This window comes from Dama dama, chromosome 31 (assembly GCF_033118175.1).
Source record: "Dama dama isolate Ldn47 chromosome 31, ASM3311817v1, whole genome shotgun sequence".
Lineage (NCBI taxonomy): Eukaryota > Metazoa > Chordata > Mammalia > Artiodactyla > Cervidae > Dama > Dama dama.
The window spans coordinates 45,925,596-45,945,697 of NC_083711.1; the positions used below are offsets into that span (position 1 = coordinate 45,925,596).

At 41.0% G+C, this 20,102-nt stretch overlaps 1 protein-coding gene across 1 annotated transcript in view; it reads right to left on the bottom strand.

The window, feature by feature from the left end:
- GABRR3 (gamma-aminobutyric acid type A receptor subunit rho3) overlaps positions 1-19,271 on the bottom strand; it is a 44,663-nt gene extending 25,392 nt beyond the window's left edge. The window contains exons 1-4 of the mRNA XM_061134372.1: positions 19,147-19,271; positions 10,272-10,384; positions 2,673-2,740; positions 368-591 (exon numbers count right to left, since the gene is read on the bottom strand). Coding sequence (XP_060990355.1) covers positions 368-591; positions 2,673-2,740; positions 10,272-10,384; positions 19,147-19,271 — 530 coding nt within the window. The remainder of the gene's footprint in view (positions 1-367; positions 592-2,672; positions 2,741-10,271; positions 10,385-19,146) is intronic.
- Positions 19,272-20,102: the final 831 nt, after the last annotated feature.

Here is a 20,102-nt window from a genome sequence, read left to right on the forward strand (position 1 = left end):
TGCCCACAGCCGGCGCTCTGCAGCAAGAGAAGCCGCGGCAATGAGAAGCCTGCACACCACGCTGAAAAGTATTCCTGCTCTCCACAACTAGAGAAAGCCCGCATGCAGTAACGAAGACCCACCGCAGCCAGTGCGTAAATAAATAAATCTTTAAAAGAATAAACAAAATGCTAATTACTAAAAGTCATTAAAGGAACAAAACCTGGGAGTTAGAATCAGGGAAAAAGTCACATCTTCTGCTTGTGTCTGAAGCTCCAGCATCACTAAACATGGCAATACTGGGAGTTCAGCCTGCAGTGGGTCCCCCGAGTGCTGGTGTAGATGGGGTGGTGCAAGGGAGCCCTAGGCAGGAGACAGCCCTCCTCACCTGACACTGAAGAGGACGTTTCCATCAGGGTGGACACGCAGCATGATGTTCTCCACAGTTGTGTCATGGATGAAGGATCTCTTAGAATGGACAAAGAAGATATCAGGCACCCAAATCTTTTCGATTAATCTATGATCAAAAGTCATACTTTTGTTGGTCTTGCTGGGAAAGGCGAGCCTTTCATCTTTCCAGTAATGTCTGAGATAAAAAGTCATTGTAAAGTCCTAGGCAGGGAGAAAAAGAGACAAGTCAAGGCCCGCAGAAATATGATTCAGGATGACCAGTCAGTACTACCAGTCTCCACTGGTTTCCGTAGGTGTTAATGACCTGTGCTTGAATACCTTATATTATATCTTCAGGTAGATTCAGAATGAAGCTACTGAGCTTCCGTCACAGAGCCTCTCCCCACCTGGACTCTGGTGAATGCTGAGAGTTTCTGAAAACCATCAAGTGTTCAAGTTGCTGAGGGGAAACAGGTTATAAGTGGGACACATTTCTACCTGAGCACTCTGGTGAATCACCTAAGATGATCTCAGAAGAGAGGGGCCTGAAACTTCATGGTTTGGTATTTTATTTTGATTTTTTTCTGGTATTTTAGTTTGCTTTTTCTCTCACTGTAAATAAATATTCACTTTTATGATTGATTTTATACCCATATATTTCTATTGCTTTTGTTAAAGCAGTCCTTCCCAAGTTGAATAAACTACAGTCCTATAAGAACCTGAACACAACATTTATTGGAGTTTTTAAGCATTTTAATGGAAAGCATGTTGTCAGAGGGGCTTCCCAGGTGACTCAGTGATAAAAAATCCTCCTGCAGTGCAGGAGACGTGGGTCAATCCCTGGATTGATAAGATCCCCTGGAGAAGGGAATGGTACCCCACTCCATTGTTCGTGCCTGGAGAATCCCATGGACGGAGGAGCCTGGTGGGCTACAGTCCCTGGGGTTGCAAAAGAGTCAGACACAACTGCGCCACTAAACAACTGCAATGTTGACAGAGGTCCTGAGAAAGAGCTGGTGATCTTCAGCTCGAGACACAGAACAAATACCAGGAAATGGTGGCACTGGAATTGTAGTGTGCCAAAAATCACTTGTGCATTTGTTAATACGGCACATCCCCCAGAAGCTAGTTCTCAGAGATTCTGATCCAGTATGACTCAGGATTTTAAATTGTTTATATGCATTCCAGTTGTAAGGAGGCAAGGATGAGGGGGGAAAGCTAGATTAACATTATTTTAGCAGAAAAAAATTTGCTTAATCAATTATTTGAGTCTTGTTTGGCTCTCAGGTATGAGTATTTTGTTTGAATAGAAATTCTCCTATCTTCACCTAAGTTACAGGATGTAGGCAATGACAATGTGTTGTTTCACTTTTCCCAACTGCTTACTTCTTACTGTCATTTATTTGCCAACAACACTCAAATTCTTCTTGAAATAACACATATAATAGAACTTCAACATTTATTATGCGAGTGAAGGACAAATCTCAGCAAACCACAAACAAGTCATCAAGTAATGATGAGCTCATTTGTTTTTCTTAGGATCAGAATAGAGGTGCATTGTTATTATTGCTCTGGGTTAATCTGGGAGCACCAGTCACATGTAATTTTGAATTAGGGTAAGAGTGAATAAATACAATGGTTCATTCATTACCGTAACACTGCTCCACAGGGAATCCTGTGGGTTACTGCATGGATTGCTTTAATAGGCATCTGTTTGTGTTTAGATGCTCAGTCTGATCTGAAGGGCACCGGGCAAACGCCGAGCCTGTGAAGTCAAATGGCAGACACTGGTACATGTCAGTGAGACACCAGCATCACGGCTGCTTGGCGCTATCATGGGAAGCAGGCTGAACCGCCGCTGGGGGGAGAGCAGGACAAAGCGAAAGAGATTGAAAGTGACTTCAGGGTGAAATAAGGGAGGGTGGGAAAATGATAAATGAGAAGCAAAAGAAGCCAACACCGGGGATCACTTGATCATTTTTTTCAGATTGGGCATGGAGAATGCAGATCAGTTTTTTGCTGATACTGAGTACCAAGGTTCAAGTCACATAGCTAAGTATATCCTGTCCTTCGGGACACTGGAAAGCCAATGGAAGAAAAGGAGACGAGAAAGAAAGGAATGAGAATTATAATCCGGTGCAGAGATAATAGTTAGAAAAGAATAAAGCAACTTCAGCTTTATTAAGCAAAGCAGGAAAAAATAAATAACATGCATAATTAAGATGATTTATTAAAACGTCAGTGATTTTGACACTACTGAGAATCTATCCTTTCAGAAAAAAGCATCTCAGGGAGAAACTTACCATGTCAACCTCTGAAATGCTGTCAATACTTTCAACCTGGATATCTATACCCACTGGCACTGGAGACCCTTCAGAAAGAAGAATGAGAATATAGTGAGGAATCAGGCTTATTTTTGGAATCATTTAAAGTGGAGAGAGATCAATGCTGCAAATGAATTACTTTTCAAGTTTTAATGATAAATTTCTCAATTATCTATTGATATATTATTACATATTCAGGGAGCAGACTAGCACAAAGTTCATGATTTTGGCAAATGTGGAAGCCTTTCCTCTCTTGCCGAAAAATCAGTCTCTTCCACGTGGGCAGGCTAGAGGTATACACTGACGACAGTGCTGCCCAGGACGGCTGCACATTCAGAAATGTCCCCTCCCAGATAAACAGAAGCCGTAACTTGCATTTGGGGTGAAGCAAACATCCTTAGAAATGTGAATGCTGAGAGTATTCTGGAAATCAGAACGGGAGCAACTTCAGACAGGCAAGTTCTAGATTTGTGTGCAGTTGGGTCTCACAGAATCAGGCTCACATGGCCAGAGAACAATCTGAGACCAAGACGATTCCTTGTTACACTCTACAGAGGGTTTCCTCTGTTCCTGTGTGAGGGGATGCTGATGCTAATAACTTCATTATTTAGTACTGTGTATGAGTATTTATGTGTGTGTGCTCAGTCGTGTCCAACTCTTTGCAACTGCATGGACTGTAGCCTGCCAGGCTCCTGTGTCCATAGGATTTTCCAGGCCAGAAATACTGGAGTGGGTTGCCATTTCCTCCTCCAGCGGATCTTCCTGACCCAGGGATCAAACCCTGGGTTTGATCTCATGTCTCCTGTGTCTCCTGCACTGGCAGTGAATTCTTTACCACTAGCACAACCTGGAAAGCCCTGATGTATATAGATTTTCAAATAATTTGTATATTTATACATAGACTCTTCATATGTTTTCTTTCCACGGTGACCAATTCTCAAACTTTATAGCCCTTAATTAAAAAATGCTTTCAACTATTGTTGGAAAAAAACAGAAATCTTGCCTAGATGGATCCTAAGTGGTTATTTCAGACAAGATTTTGGTATTTAGAAGGGACAGGCCAGAAAGACTTCATTCCTCATTGTCTGGATATGCTACATGTGACATATATGTGCATATAATTAATAAAGCACCAAATTATTGTGTTTTAAATGTACTGTGTGTGTGTACGCTTAGTCACTCAGTCATGTCTGACTCTTTGGGAACCCATGGGACTATAGCCTGCCAGGCTCCTCTGTCCATGGGATTATCCAGACAAGAATACTGGAGTGGGTAGCCACTCCCTTCTCCAGGGGATCTTCCCAACCCAAGGATTGAACTGGGGTCTCCTGCATTGCAGATGGATTCTCTTACCATCTGAGCCACCAGGGAACCCTAATATAATACATTATAAAACAAGACACGCTTCACCAGTCCCTGTGCACCATCTATGCCTAGCCCCCTGCCCCCCGCCATTAATTGGCTGGTATTTATCTACATTAATTGGCTTCACTTTATCTACACAGATTTGCTCTTTTATAAATCTAAACCCTTGATATCATTCCTTACTTACAAGTATTTCAACTAGCCAGGCACTGGGCCTGTCACTAGAATATATTTCTGTTTCAGAAATACCTTACTTGCATCTCAACTGCTAACTACTTCCTGCCATATTGGACCAATTACTTCCAATAGTATTAATAATGACAATTCTATTAAAATATTGTTTAGTGATAATTATGATTAAGCATTAACTTGGGAACAGCTCAGTATTATTCCCTTATCAGGTTTAGCTCTGATGCTTTTATTTTGTTTTGCGTTTTTTCTTTAATTGACGTGTCTGTGCGTAGTCAGTCGCTTCAGTCATGTCCAACTCTTTGCAACCTTGCGGACTGTAGCCCTCCAGGCTCCTCTGTCCATGGAATTCTCCAGGCAGGAATACTGGAGTGGGTTGCCATGTCGTCTTTCAGGGGATCTTCCCAACCCAGGGATGGAACCCACATCTCCCTCGTTGCAGATGAATTCTTTACCGCTGAGTCACGGGGGAAGCCCTGTTTAGCTGGTAGAGCTATCAAAATATACACTTCATGCAAAGATCTCATCCCTGGCCCTGTCTGGCCTTTCAGGACGAGTAATTCCTCCCACTAACTCCAATACCCCAAAGGACTGAAGGGATGGGAGAGGCCTTGGAAAGGGAACAGAACATCCTGGAGAAAATTCTGGCATTAGAGTCCTGACCAGAGCTTGAATCCAGCTCCACGACTCACATGAGAACTAGGGTCAGTAAAATCTCTAAGCTTAGGGTCCTCAACTATCAGATCCAGTAGTAGTCTCTCCAAGGAGACTTATTTAAAGACTAGAAATAATACAGTTGATAAACTTAGTGGATACTCAATAAATAGCATAGAATATATGTTATTGTTACTGTAATTCAGCAGATTTACAGAGGATGAGATGGTTGGATGGCATCACTACTCGATGGACATGAGTTTGAGCAAACTCTGGGAGTTGGTGATGGACAGGGAAGCCTGGTGTGCTGCAGTCCATGGGGTTGCAAAGAGTTGGACACGACTGAGCGACTGAACTGAACTGAAATCAGCAAAAATGTGAATTTATTCCTCAGACTACAGACCACAGTTCCCAGTCTTACATTCAAACATTGAGACAATCAGTGCATTCTTCACTAAAGAATGATCCAGTGCTTCTCATACAGTGTTTATTTTATGACAAAGTGTGAGCACAACTTGGATTCAGGATGTTTATGCCTTGTAAGTAGGACCCGGTTACTGATGAGTATCTCTGCAAGCCAGGCCAGTCTTCTAACACCACCATACAAGGACATTCGTGCCCCCACTGGACAAGCACTGGGCCCTCAGGGTTGTTTGAAAGCTGGGCTGACAGCGGGGTAATGACATGGCTTGTCCATTAGGAATGGGTTCCTAAATACGTCTTAGATTTCTTCTTTCCTCCCTCCCATTTATTCTATTTTTTGTCAGGATGAGCTCTTTCACCTCAAAGGAAAGTGTTTGTCCTCAGATGCTATCTGACCTCATTTTTGTCTCCTCTGCACTGCCCAAGTGCATCTTCTTCTGGGTCCAGGACTTTAAACTCTGCTCTGACATCCTGAGGACAGAGTGGAGGGTGAGGGCGAGTAAAGGCAAGATGCAAAATCATAGAATTTGGGAGCTTTTTAAAAGCTCCAAAGATCATTCTTTTTTGCAAAATAGGCGCTGAGTCCCAGAGAGAAGGTGGTAATAAAGTAAAAAGATTAAAAACTATGAAATTTGTAGCCATATAAACCTGAGTTTAACCTTCTGTAATCCTTAACTCCTCTAAGCCTCAGTTTGCTCATCTGTAAAATAGGGGACATACATATATGGTCTCTGCCTAACGGGGTTGCTGTGAAACTAAATAAAAAAATGCATATCAAGTCCTTAGCCTAACCTAACATTAAATGTCTTAACCGACTTATTCAGTATACAGTAATGTGTGATACATAGAACATGAATAATACCAGTTTCATAAATGCTGTTATTAATTCTCTATATAAAGCATTTGGAATATAGTAAAAATTAAATAACTATTAGGTATTACAATTAGGTGTTGATTTCCCAGGATCTCTAACTAGGTAGTACCACAGACATTTATACTGCCATATATATTATACTACATTATATTATACATATAAAAAGCATTAATCTTACTTTTATGCATGCTGGAATAAGGGGATCTAAATAAAAGTTATCCATCTTATTTGTGTAGTACATTTAAAGTACTTGATATATTATCTCATGTTATCATTACAGCCACGTTGTTAGTTAGCTAGGTAGAACCAATTTAGCTCCATTTGACATATGAGGGAACTCATGCTCAGCAAAGTTGAAGAACTTGCCTGAAAGCTAGAGCTCGTTAATGCAGGGATACAGCCAGATCCCCCTGGCTGCCAATCTGGTTCTCCTATTTGACAAGCAAAGACTACACAAGTGGCTTTTACAACTTCAGCTTTTGTTTTAACTCAGTAGCCAGTATCTAGATGCTGGATGGATTTCACTTTAAAGAAACAAAGAAATCATCATCCGTAAAGCTAAAACAACAACAACAAAAAAGCCCTTAGTTATGGGAGATGTAAAGGGTAGGGAAAGCATAAATAAAGAAAATGAGCTGCAATTTATAACCCAAGTTAAACAAAAGGCTCCCTTAAATTTATATCCTCCTGTTTCCACATAATGAGTCAATTAATCTTCTAATGCTTTATAAAAGTAAAAAAGCACTGCAGTAGCAGCTGGTTTTAATGTTAAAGCTAATTAGGAAAACATTAAGGCAAGAGAAGTGCTGAAGTTACATTTAGCTCAAGAGGAAAGAAGAATGTGTGTGTGTTGTGTTATGGACAAGTATAAAGAAAGAGAAGATAAATTTAAGCCTGTCTTTTGTATTCTGCAGCCTGATTTTCCCAGGAAAGCAGGCTTGAGAGAACAGAGGATGGGTCACTGGTATAAAAAGCTGTTCTGACCAAGACAAGAGAAGGTTAAGGACTATATTTCACAGAGCTACCAGACTGACACTTCTGACTGAATTTATGGATTTTTTTTCTGCTCGAACTGACTGAATACACAAGCCACTTGGATACCATTTAGCCCCAGTCCATGACTGTCAGAAAAATTTCTTAATCGTGGGATGATTTGCCACCTGCCACTAAGTAGTACATTTCCATTGCATTTTTAATGACCCCCACAAAGTAGCCTCAGGAAAAAAAATTGTTTTAAAAATTCTTTTAACACGTATCCCTAACAGATCAAGAGAAGTGGAAATTTAAGATCAATATTATGTTTTTCTGGGGGGTGGGGGTGATACAGAGGAGGGAGAAAGAAGGCATAAATGTTTTAAGATAAAAGCTTTGGGTCAGCTCTTGGTAATTTATGATGGTGCTTCTCAAATTGTAAAGTGTAGTCGAATCACCTGGGGATCTTATTAAAATGCAGATTTTTATTCAGAAAGCCTGGGGTGGGGCCTGATCGTCTGCATGTCTAACTAATCCCCCAGTGACTCTGCCCCTGGTCCTTGGAACACTGAGTTACAAAGTGTAGACTGCTTGTTTCAAGGTCCACATTCAAGGGCAGCAATTTTTCTCTTAATCTCTCTGGCTTTCAGTGGTCTAAAATAAACCCATAAAACCCTTTCCTCTAGGATAGGAATTCATTTAATTGACTAACCTAACCTAACAGGAATTAGGGCAGCTTTTTGAATTCGTATAGAAGGGAATACATCATTTTGGACTGCTAATCACTACTCCAGAGGCCAGTTCCAAGCTATTCCTGTGTGTCTGGAGCCCCCTAATGGTTCCAAGTACCCACAGCCGGTCAAGTTTAAATTAAAAAAAATAATTTTCCCAGGTAAATTGTGGGAGGGGAAAGATTTTAGAGACTCCTTAGAATCGTCGAGACCAAGGTCCAGAATACCTGCCTATCAGTTGCAGAGTATATTATCCAAATTTTGGGCAAATTTTGTTGGGGGAAATAAACGGTCTATTGGGAATGGCAGTTAAGAGTGTTTACAACTTCAGGAGAATTGTGGTAAGGATGACACATCTGAGTAGTGATGTTAAAAAAAAAAGAAATGAAATGAAAAAATAGATCGATAGGTAGTAAAAAAATGTTGAGAAATGCTCCTGAAAAACAAAATATTATACTCACCACGAATTAATCTGATGCTAATAATGTAACTCAGTAGGTATCAAATGTGATTCTCAGACCAGCAGAATCAACATCACCAAGAAATACATAAGACATGAGAATTGGTGACCCCACTCAAATCTACTGAATCAAAACCTCTGTGGGTGAGGTCCAGTGATCTGGGTGCCAAGAAGCCCCCAGGGGACTCTGATGCCTGCTGAAACTTGCATCACCAACCTGGTGGCTTAGACCGTAAAGAATCTGCCTACAATGTGGGAGACCTGGGTTTGATCCCTGGGTTGAGAAGATCTCCTGGAGGAAGGCATGGCAACCCACTTGAGTATCCTTCCCTGGATGGACAGAGGTGCCTGGCAGGCCACCATGGGGTCGAAAAGAGTCAGACACGACTGAGCAATTAAGCACACACACACAACCTAATAAAATCAAAACCAGACCCTTAGAACTGCAACCCAATGGACTCCAGAAAATTAAAGAACAAAACCCAAACCATCCTTAACATAAGAGTTACCTGATGTACTTTTAAATTTTATTAGTAACCTGTGTGTTGTGCTTCCCTTTGTCATAACCACAATATGATGAGTATTGAGGTCTTCCCACCCACGCCAAGTACTTGAAGTGTTAATTATCAAAAAGTGGTACCTATTCTACTGCTGGGGGATCCTGGTTCCTCACCCCCACACTCACCTCTCTTACCTCCACGTCTCTAGCATGAAAGGTTGTCAGTTCAGGAAACTGTGGGTGTGGGAGACCTTAGGTCAGGAGCAGGAGAGTCAGGATGGATTTAGCACTAAGGTGGAGAGTACAGCTTACCTGGGTGATTTTACCACACCCTGTGTATCTCTGAAAAGCTTGGTACCCCCAGGGATGCAACTATATGCACATGAAACAATCTGACAGGAGGAAAGGCTTTTTTCCAAGTAATATATCCTCCTACTGTGGTTTGCTCCTGTTCTCCTTACAAGTCATTGCATCTTGGTTCTACCACATTACTTTTTTCATGGCCTTGAGAACATTTCTTAATTTCTCTAAGCCCTAATTTCCACATTGTAATATTAGGGTTGTAACACCTACTTCATAGGGTCACTGCAAGCGTGGAATGAGACAGTGCATTAAAGGGCTTAGCACAGTGCCTGGCACTCCAACATTTCAATCAATTTATATTGCTAGGTGCAAGTAAAAGAAAAAACCTCAGCAGAGGTGGTTCACAGGGAGCCATGGCATTTGGCAGACTAGTTCTTCAACAAAAGTCAGGCATTCCAGCTCATAAGCATGTTTCACAAGAGTTTATGAATACCATGATATAACTCAACGCTGCTGCTGCTGCTAAGTCGCTTCTGTCGTGTCTGACTCTGTGTGACCCCGTGGACAGCAGCCCACCAGGCTCCCCCGTCCCTGGGATTCTCCAGGCAAGAACACTGGAGTGGGTTGCCATTTCCTTCTCCAATTCATGAAAGTGAAAAGTGAAAGTGAAGTCGCTCAGTCGTGTCTGACTCTTAGCGACCCCATGGACTGCAGTCTACCAGGCTCCTCCGTCCATGGGATTTTCCAGGCAAGGGTACTGGAGTGGGGTGCCGTTGCCTTCTCCGATATAACTCAATGGATTTTAATTAAAACAATACACTGCTGTATGGGCAAGATATATGCATTCACTATTTTTGAACACATATTATTTATCTACACACTTTTTATGATAATGTATATAGTAAACAATGGGTCATTTTGGTTAATTTAAACTGCATAAATTATCAATTGCTCTTATTCAAGAGAAGATCATTGTAAAAGGTTTTTGTTTCTTTTTCTTCGTTAAACTGATGATCTTGTGTTTTGGTCTTAATGGCCTCAAATTTTCAACATAGTTTTGACAACACAATGGATTATAACACAGGAGTTTTGTAAAGATAGTGCTCACCTCCAAATCCAGGTCTCATTGCAAAGTCATGGTCCTCTATGTGGAGGATTTGCTTGTATTTCAGGGGCCACACCTTGGTATTGTCTTCTTTCCTCATTCTAGTTTCTTGTTTGCTGTACCTCCAAGGGAGAAAAATGCTTTTGAGACACATGTGCTTCTGGATATTTTGATTTAGTTTAGCTTTCTGTGCTCAACATGGTATGCTCCAAAATAGACACATAAAGCTCATTTTCTCAGTTCACATTACATACAGACAAAGATCAACCAACATTTACTCTTCCTTTCACAAGGGTGGGGCAGGTAAGGTAAAGTACCTCGAATGACATACTTGAGTGTGGATGTGGTCCTGACAATGTGGTTTTTAGTAGGAAAACCTGGCCACTAGCACCTGGGTGGAGATGATCAACATTCAGACCCAAATCAACCAAACCAGAACCAGAGGAACAGGCCCTAGGAATCTGCATTCAACGTGGTACCTGAGTGATTCTTGGAGTCACAGAAGTTAAACTACCTCTTGCACTAAGATAATGTTAAGAAAAAGCAAAACAAAAGACCTGAAAATTGTAAACTGATGAAAACAGTGTTTCACAACATGTGCAAAAAGTATAGGTGCTGGGTGGGATTTGAGGAAGAATCCCTGTAGTAGATTCTGGAACTGAGGGAGGGCTATGGGCCTGGAGAGGAATCCCAGGGGAAAATGGATGATCTGACCATTGACTGGACCTAAGGTTGGTCCAGTTGTGAAGCAGGCGCACTTCCTCGGGCAAAGGCAAAGTGGGTGGCCTTTCCGGTGTGCGTGGAGACCTGATCTGGGAGCGAAGCCCGTGGCTCCCTGGGGCTCTGAACTCAGGCAAGTTGCTGGGTCTCCCTGACTCGTTTCTGTGCTGTGACACATACTTCCCAGACGTGCTCTAAGTGTGGGGCCAGCACAGCCCCTCTGTAAGTGACATGCAGCCGACTTCTTGTCCCAGGTGCCCGAGACCTTGCTCCGTCCCTCTTCCAGAAGGACGCTCCTGGGCTCCCCTGGTGTCTCAGTGGTAAAGAGTCCACCTGCCACTGCAGGAGACACAGGTTCCATCCCCGGTCCCACACGCCGTGGAGCAGCGAAGCCCATGCATCACAACTATTGCACCTGCGCTCTAGAGCGTGGCAACCGCAACAAGGGGAGCCCCCACAATGAGAAGCCTGCAGCTGGAGAGTAACCCCGGCTCGCTGCAATTAGAGAGAGCCCACACAGCCATAAATAAATAAATAAAATTATTTTTTTAAAAAGAACATTCCTGTCACCATCACTGTCATCGTAAGGAGCAGCAATAACACAAGATGCTGAGCGCTCTACTAGGCAAGTTCTAGTCACTCTTTCTTGATTGGCTTTTGCATTGATACGTGTCATGTCTCCTTCAGGAAATACACATAAATTTTTAATATAATACTTGTGGACACAATGTCTTAACTCAATATTTTGATGGTGAGAATTTCACATCCTGAAGCAGCTGGTTTAAGAAATATGTCCAGGTTTATGGGCACCGGAGAGGACCCAGTATGATCTTTAAGTACAGAAGTTTCTGGCTGAAACCCTCAGAGATTTATGTATGCATTTTTGCCATTGATAGAAATAGGGAAGTTGGAGGAACAAATCTGATTTTGTGTAGAAGACAAATGCGTTTGATTTTAAACACAAGTCATTTTATCCTATGAATAATTGACACAGAGAACTATTTCTTCCAAGGATCTCTTAACTAGAAAACCTCTTTCAAGGAGCTAGAATGATCCATTGATTGAAAAAGTAATAGCAGCTAGGTTTTATTAAATGCCTATTGGGTTCCAGGCCCCCACCACATATTTTGTAAGTATTATATTCTTTGGCATGAATCTCAATTACCAGGTTTGCTGGGCTCCATGCCCAGAGTTTCTGATTCCATAGTTTTAGGGTATGAGAATTTGCATTTATAACAATTTCTCAGGAGAACTACCGGTCTGGAAAATAATAGACGTTTTATAAAAGCTAGCTGGTTGTTATTATTTTAAGAAAAACTGGAATATTACCTTGGGTGGAAATTCACGGAAATTTGTGAACTTCTTTAGTAATATAACACAACGGCAATCTCTACTCTTTTCAAAAGCATAGCCCTCCAGAGATTGGAAGGGATGAATCTTAATTAAGAATCCCCAGAATACCCATCTCAGAAATTCCATCCAGAGGAACATAAAAATTTTAAAATTAAAAATAGAACATAGAAAAGCAAAGACAGAATGCCCCTCCCCCAAATATCACCCTGTCCCTGTCTGGGAGTTGTGTTATTTAAAGATATTCTGTATGTTGTATCTTTTGCATGTAGTTTCCCTACTGGAGAAAAAAAATCCTAATAAATTTCCAGAATCGTAATCCTCAAAAAAAAAATAAATAAATAAATAAAGAATCCCCAGAACAAATAACATGCAGCCTGCTGCTATGAAAGGCAAGAGGCTTCCCAGGTGGCAGAGTGCTTATGAATCTGCTTGCCAAGCAGGAGACAGGGTTCGATCCCTGGGTGGGGAAGATCCCCTGGAGTAGAAAATGGCAACCTGCTCCAATATTCCTGACTGGGAAATCCCCCGGACAGAGGAGCCTGGTGGGCTACAGTCCATGGGGTCGCAGAGTTGGACATGACTGAATGGGCATGCAAGGCACTCCTGGCGGTACCTGAAAGCACACTCACCTCTTCTTACCTGAGGGTTCTACGTATGTGTAGTGAGATGTCCTCTGTTTACTTACTTTTGACTTTATACACCATCTATTTCTCAAAAAGGTTTATGTGGCTTAGACACCCTCTGAAATAATTTTGAAAACCTCACACATATTTAAGCAGTCATCTTCAATTTTTTTCATCATAAAATTTAAAATTAAATATTGATAATTTAAAATAAAATTTATATTCCTCCTTTAAATGTATCCAATGAACCTGGAATACTCAAAATATGCATTTTAAAATACATGAATAAGCTCCTCTGTAAAAACCAGAAAGAATTTGTCTCTCTGAGACAAATTTGTCTCAAAGGAATTTGTCTCATTCCTCGTTTTCTTGAAACTTGTCTTTCCATTTTATTTTCTTCATTGAATTTTATCACCTATCATACTTCTTTCCGAGAAGACATGTATATACACATTGAAATAAATTCTTTTGTAGCCTCTATGACTATTAAAAATGGAGCAAAACATAACTCATATAAATGTTGATAAATAATTATTAAAATTATGATTAAATTTTATCAGAGAATTATTTCTTAATAAAGTGATGGTACATTTTCCCTATTTTGTGTATCTGTGTATGGATATTACTCATTGCACTTGTTATTTCTTGTCTTTTTTGATAAAGCCCTTCTAATAGATGTGAGGTTTTAATTTACATTTCCTTGATCCTATTTTTCACTTTTATAGATGAAAATATAGAAAAACTTTGTTCATGGACATGGAATTGGAAGAAATTTTGTTTCAGGACTATAACTTAAACAATTCCTTCTTACTTATTTTTCAAAATTCACATTGTGGCGTATCATCAAGAATTCTTTCTAATGATTTATAACCTAACAAGTTAAGTGGGTTCTTTCTTCAATATTGTTGAAAGCAAAAGAAAAGAAAAACAGAAAAAAAGGAAAACACTCAGTTTGGAAAAGAATGTGTTACTTAAACTAAAGTCATCAGCTACCTTAACAACAACATCTGTAATGAATTTTTTTTTGTACTCGGACGGGTTTTATCCACCCGTGTAACACACATAGTTAAGTTCAGAAAAAGGAAGAGGTGTGTGTGCTTTTATTTTGCCAAATGGGACAGAGCAATCATTAAGGGGAGGCTACAGAGAAGACTGCAGGCAAATTTTCAGGAGGATCCATTTTAGGAAAGAGGTCAGAGGAAGTCAGAGATCCAGAAATAATTATTTTAAAACTTTTCATGCTCACATGTGCCTCTGAGAGCTTGCATGCAGCCTTAGGGGAGCATTATACTCTAGGAGCATAAGTGCCCTATTTGAAGACCCCTGACTTGAAAAAAGAAGCATACAAGTAGAAAGGTTAATAAAATGAAGACAAGTAGAACAGACAAAGGCAAGAGAAGCAAATGTGCTTAATAAGGGAGGGTAATTTATGATAGAGAACCAGATTTAACTCAGAACTTTCTGGTCTGATTCCATATAAGAATCATTTGAAGCCCCTTTGTCTTTTGCCTTCTTCCCTTTCCTAAAAAAAAAAATGATTCTGCCTTTAGCAGTTACTGAAAGAAAACTTTTGTATTCAACTGGAAAATTTTGCATGAAAATCTGAATTCTTCTTTTGAAAACTCAGGAAATCTAGCGACACCGGGCTGAAGTTCTCTTCCAGGAAAAAAGTCTTAACCTAACCAGCCTTTGCCCCCAGAGGAACATTGAGCCTATCACTGCCTCAGTTTCTGCCAGTCACTTCTGCCTTAACTTGCATAGCAGTTTGAATTGGCAATCGCTAGGACACTCCTGGCTTCTACATTAGGGTCTCGATGTGCTAGGAAATGTCTAACAAGAGACTCCCCAGGAAAAAAAGCCCTGTTTGTAGTGTTTGCTGATTTCCATACTGTCATCCTAGCTGATTTCAAGCTATGGATATGACAGAGAAGTGTGTAGCCCATAGTATAGTACAATACAATGTAATGTAAGTTTTGTGTATGGTAGTATACTACAGTTTATATGATAATATGGTATTCTATATTAGTGTAATACACAATACCACTTATACAGTGGTATACTGTACAATATAGTTGTATACCACATAGTATACCACTACATAGTATGCACCACAGTATACCATAAACTAGTATATAGTATATACAGTATAATGTACCACATACAGTTACCCTACACTATGTAGTGTGTACTACACTACCCTGAGTGCAGGAGGAGAAGGGGATAACAGAGGATGAGATGGTTGGATGGCATCATCGACTCAGTGGACATGAGTTTGAGCAAACTCCAGGAGACAGTGAAGGACAGGGAAGCCTGGCGTGCTGCAGTCCATGGGGTTGCAAAGAGCTGGACTTGACTCTTTGTCATCTAGTTGGACTGAACAACATAGCATAATATATTATAGTATAGTGTAGTATTTCTTCCAGACATAAGTAGATATAAATAGTGGAGAACAACACACAATAGTAACACGTAGTAGTTAGGAAGTGGTGAACTTTTAAGTATGTATTGCTTTCATTAAAATAATTTAATTGTATGTTTATATAAGTTAATTTTTAATAAGTTTATTTTTAGCCGCCTTAAAATTTCACAACTGGCTCTTGCAAGCTGATTTGTACAGAAACTGGGCACTCTGCTGATTACTCTTAAGGCTGAGACAATATATTCTTCTTAACTCCCAGCCCAAAACTGGTCATCACAGAAGGCACTCAATACGACTGCTGAGAGGATGAATAAATATTCAGTAAGTCTGGGTGCCTAAACCTCTTTGCATCAGTGGGGAGCCAGGTCTCTCCCCGAGGCCAAACAGGAACATTTTCCTGCGCCATATCTAATTTATTCACTAACTCCCCCTCTCCCCTACTTGGTTTTTAAGAAATAAAGGGATGAACCTTTGGATGAAATATTTTTAAAGTATTTGGATTAAAAAGGGAGTCTTTGGGCAAAAAGTAAAATGATATTCTGAATGTAAATAGTTAATAGCCTATTTAAGGATAAAGGGCCTGACTGTAGGAAAACTGGCTCAAAATAATATGTGACCTAATATGTACAAATATACTTCCCAATTTTCAAAGAAAGATCAAGTCTTCTTTCCATGTTCATTCTATTAGTTCTCTTGCATTATGAGTTGGCATTAGTGACTCGATGGACGTGAGTTTGAGCAAGCTCCGGGAATTGGTGATGGACAGGGAAGCCTGGCATGCTGCAGTCCATGGCGTTGCAAAGAGTCGGACATGACTGAGCGACTGAAATGAACTGAACTGAACTTATGACAGAGTGGATTATTAATTCATTACTTATTTAATTATTGATTATCAGATTATGCGTGGGGTAAAGAACCTCACGGTGTTTATTCATATTCAGTCCAGTTCAGTCGCTCAGTCGTGTCTGACTCTTTGCGACCCCATGAATCACAGCACGCCAGGCCTCCCTGTCCATCACCAACTCCCGGAGTTTACTCAAACTCATGTCTATCGAGCTGATGATGCCATCCAGCCATCTCATCCTCTGTCGTCCCCTTCTCCTCCTGCCCCCAATCCCTCCCAGCATCAGGGTCTTTTCCAATGAGTCAACTCTTCGCATGAGGTATACTAAGGTCTAAATTATCCTGGTTCCTTACTCTGTAAACTGTCTTACACAGTAATTTCAGTATTTTTGTCAAAATGCCCTAAAATCTGCCTGAGAGGGTGCTGAGTGACAGCTCAGAAGCTGGCTGGCTGCGTTACTCTGTTCACTGGGGAAATGCAAGGCTTTCATCTTAAGTGGCTGCTTCTGAACCAGGGTGTATATTTTACGCCATCCCTAGAGTCCTAGAGGATTTTTCTTTGAAGAACAAAAGAGGTAGGTATAAATTTTAATGAATCCTATTGTGGCTTATAACTTAAGATATAGAGAAGTGAAAACAAACACTCTTGGCCCCATGGAGTAGAAAACCCAGGGTTCCCTCTTCATTTAACCAGAGTCTAAAAATGAGACACTTAACATAACAGAGAAATTCTCACACCACCACAGAGAAAGATGCTTTCTTCTTGTCCCTTAAATGACACCTAAAAAATACACATGGCAGATTTTTCTCCAGCAATTCTCCCACCAATAGTGGGCTGGTGAGACTGGTGAGTCCCTGTGACTATCTCCCTTCTTATCTACACGTCCGCCAAACAAACTGGGCAAACCCCCTACGGTTTAAGTCACAGACGATATTTTAAGCAATCTCCATTTTGTTTCAAAATTAGATACAATATACTACTAAAACATACTAGATGTTAAAAGCAGCCTGGAAAAAACACACAGCCTGGTTGGATAGCCTCACATTTCCTATATATTGCTTGCCTAATTGCCTCGGGGAAAACAGAAAGTGTTTAATCAGGACAAGACTTCATAATCTGAGTGTGGGAGCCAAGTCTGGAAGGGAAGTATGGGAGATGGTTTTTGATTTCTCAGAGCAAAGCAGGATTCAGGACTCTAGTGACCGCTCCTCTCCACTCCTCCACAGTGCTTTTGTTTTTGGTCATTAAACCTGAGGCTTCAGAAGGATTTATTACATTTTTATGTTCTCTTTCCTGATCTTACAGGGAGTGCTTCATAAATATCCAAAATGTGAGGGCAATCTGGCTGAAACATATGTCACCAAGGTTGGCTGGGTGATCTCACTCACTTTCATTCCTCAATTTCTTCTACCGGGTCTTTTTGGGAATCTTGCACTTGGTGAAAAGGAAAGACTTCCCCTAGGACAGGAGGTCATTCATTGGTTATTAAAGTTACCTGGATAGTGAAACAGATCACCAGCCCAGGTGGGATGCATGAGACAAGTGCTCGGGCCTGGTGCACTGGGAAGACCCAGAGGAATTGGGTGGAGAGGGAGGTGGGAGGAGGGATCCGGATGGGGAATACCTGTAACTCCATGGCTGATTCATGTCAATGTATGACAAAAGCCACTGCAATGTTGTGAAGTAATTAGCCTCCAACTAATTAAAATAAATGAAAAAAAAGTAAATAAAGTTACCTGGGTCGTACTAGGCGTTGCGCTGGGCTGCATGCACACTCAGCTGCTCACCTGTGTCTGATTCTTTGCGACTCCATGGACTGCAGCCCCCAGGCTCCTCTGTCCATGGGATTTCCCAGGCAAGAATACTGGAGTGGGTTGCCATTTCCTTCTCCAGGGAATCCTCCTGACCCGTGGATCGAACTCTTATCTCCCGAGTCTCCTGCAGTGCAGGCAGAGTCTTTACCCCTGAGTCACCAGGGAAGCATTGCCTGTGTACTACGGTGACTAGTTGTTCTAGTTTGTCTGAGACTGAGGGGTTCCTGGGACTCCTAGCGCTAAAGACCACGGCTGCTAAGTTGCTTCAGTCGTGGCTGTGACCCCGTAGATGGCAGCCCATCAGGCTCCCCCGTCCCTGGGATTCTCCAGGCAAGAACACCGGAGTGGGTTGCCATTTCCTTCTCCAATTCATGAAAGTGAAAAGTGAAAGTGAAGTCGCTCAGTCGTGTCTGACTCTGAGCAACCCCGTGGACTGCAGCCCACCAGGCTCCTCCGTCCATGGGATTCTCCAGGCAAGAGTGCTGGAGTGGGGTGCCTTCGAAAGACCATGGAGCCCCAGGCAAATCAGATGAACTGGTCATTCTAGTAGAGAGCTATGCCCCTTCACTAGCAGATCCAAACATATCCTGATTATTGATGATAGGATAATAATGACAATGTACTGATGCTCAGGATGATATTTCAAAGGCGATTTTCCAAATGGAAAACGAAACTTGAAAAACAACAACTGGCTTTGATGCCTTTCAGTACTGTCTCATCAATATACAGAACTATATACACTCTGCAAGTACTTGACATCAGAAATCGGTACTCAGACTAACCTCTACTCCAAAATTTTTGATGGAACGTTAAACTCAGGTCATTATTAATAATAAATGCATTGCTCATTGGAGAAATACAATCCCTGAGAGAAGACTCATACAAGAGCTCTTTAACTATTTTGAATAAAATTAAGCACATAAATGCCAGCATGGGCCCTAGATTCTGTTCTTTCTATGATAACCAGAGGTGATATATTTTGATGAGTAAGCAGTCTCTCTAGAGACAATCACTGCCACACATGTGTGCTACCATTAAAGATATATTTCCCATAGGTCTGAGGTAGCTAGTGAGAGAAATTGGGACTATAATATGGATGTCTTACCGAGTCTGTTCCATTGAAGAGGAGCAGCGTGGGTGGGGCGCCTTGATTTCAGCAACAACAGAAGCATTTGGCATCAGTGTGATCCAGATGCAGGTGAAGAAAACCAACTGGGAAGCCAGGATCATCTCTTCCAAAAGAAAGCAATGTGGACGGATACAACCAATGCTGTTATCAATACTGCTTCTTCACGTGTCCTTTTAAAAGTAATTCGAGTGCCAGGTAAAAAGGTATCAAGGAAGAAAGAGAGACATTGCTTTCAGGGCTGTGTCTTTGTTTTAGTAGGTTAAGTGGATTGACATCATTTAGAGGCAAACATCTGTCCGGATCATCAGCCATTCACGAAAAACAAAGCAGATTTTTTCATTTTCAGTTTCCATCCTCTAGTCCCTCTTTTCAGGGAAGGTTCTTATTGGGATGCTTGATCCCGGACTCAATAAACTCTCAGTGGCAATTGTAGGCAGACAAAGAAGTGAGGTTAGGCTTTAAGTCCCCTTAATCCAACACAATATCATTTGAATATATTTAACGACTCAGCAAAATAATATGCTTAATGAGAACAAAGATGATTAGTTTAATCCAGAAAGGAATCTTTCCCTCTCCAAACGTGTACAGATTGTCAGAGTACAAACAAAATTCAATGATTCATTTGTCAAATAAATAATCATATTTTAAGATGATGATTTATTCCATTGATATCAATCAAGTGGCTCAATTTAAGGTTTAAAATAAGAGAAGAAATTAGCCTTGGGCAGGGGGTAAGGAATTATGTTAAATGATGGCCACATAGGAGGCTAAAGATACTTTGCACATACTGAGAAGAAATAGTCCCTCTATAATGCAAAGTGCCAATGCAAGGGTATGATAGTGAAATTCAGTTTCGTCACCTGGAAAATAACAGGTGAGCAAGTCAGTGACAGCCGACTGTTTACTAGGATTGAAGAGGAACGCTATTTCCT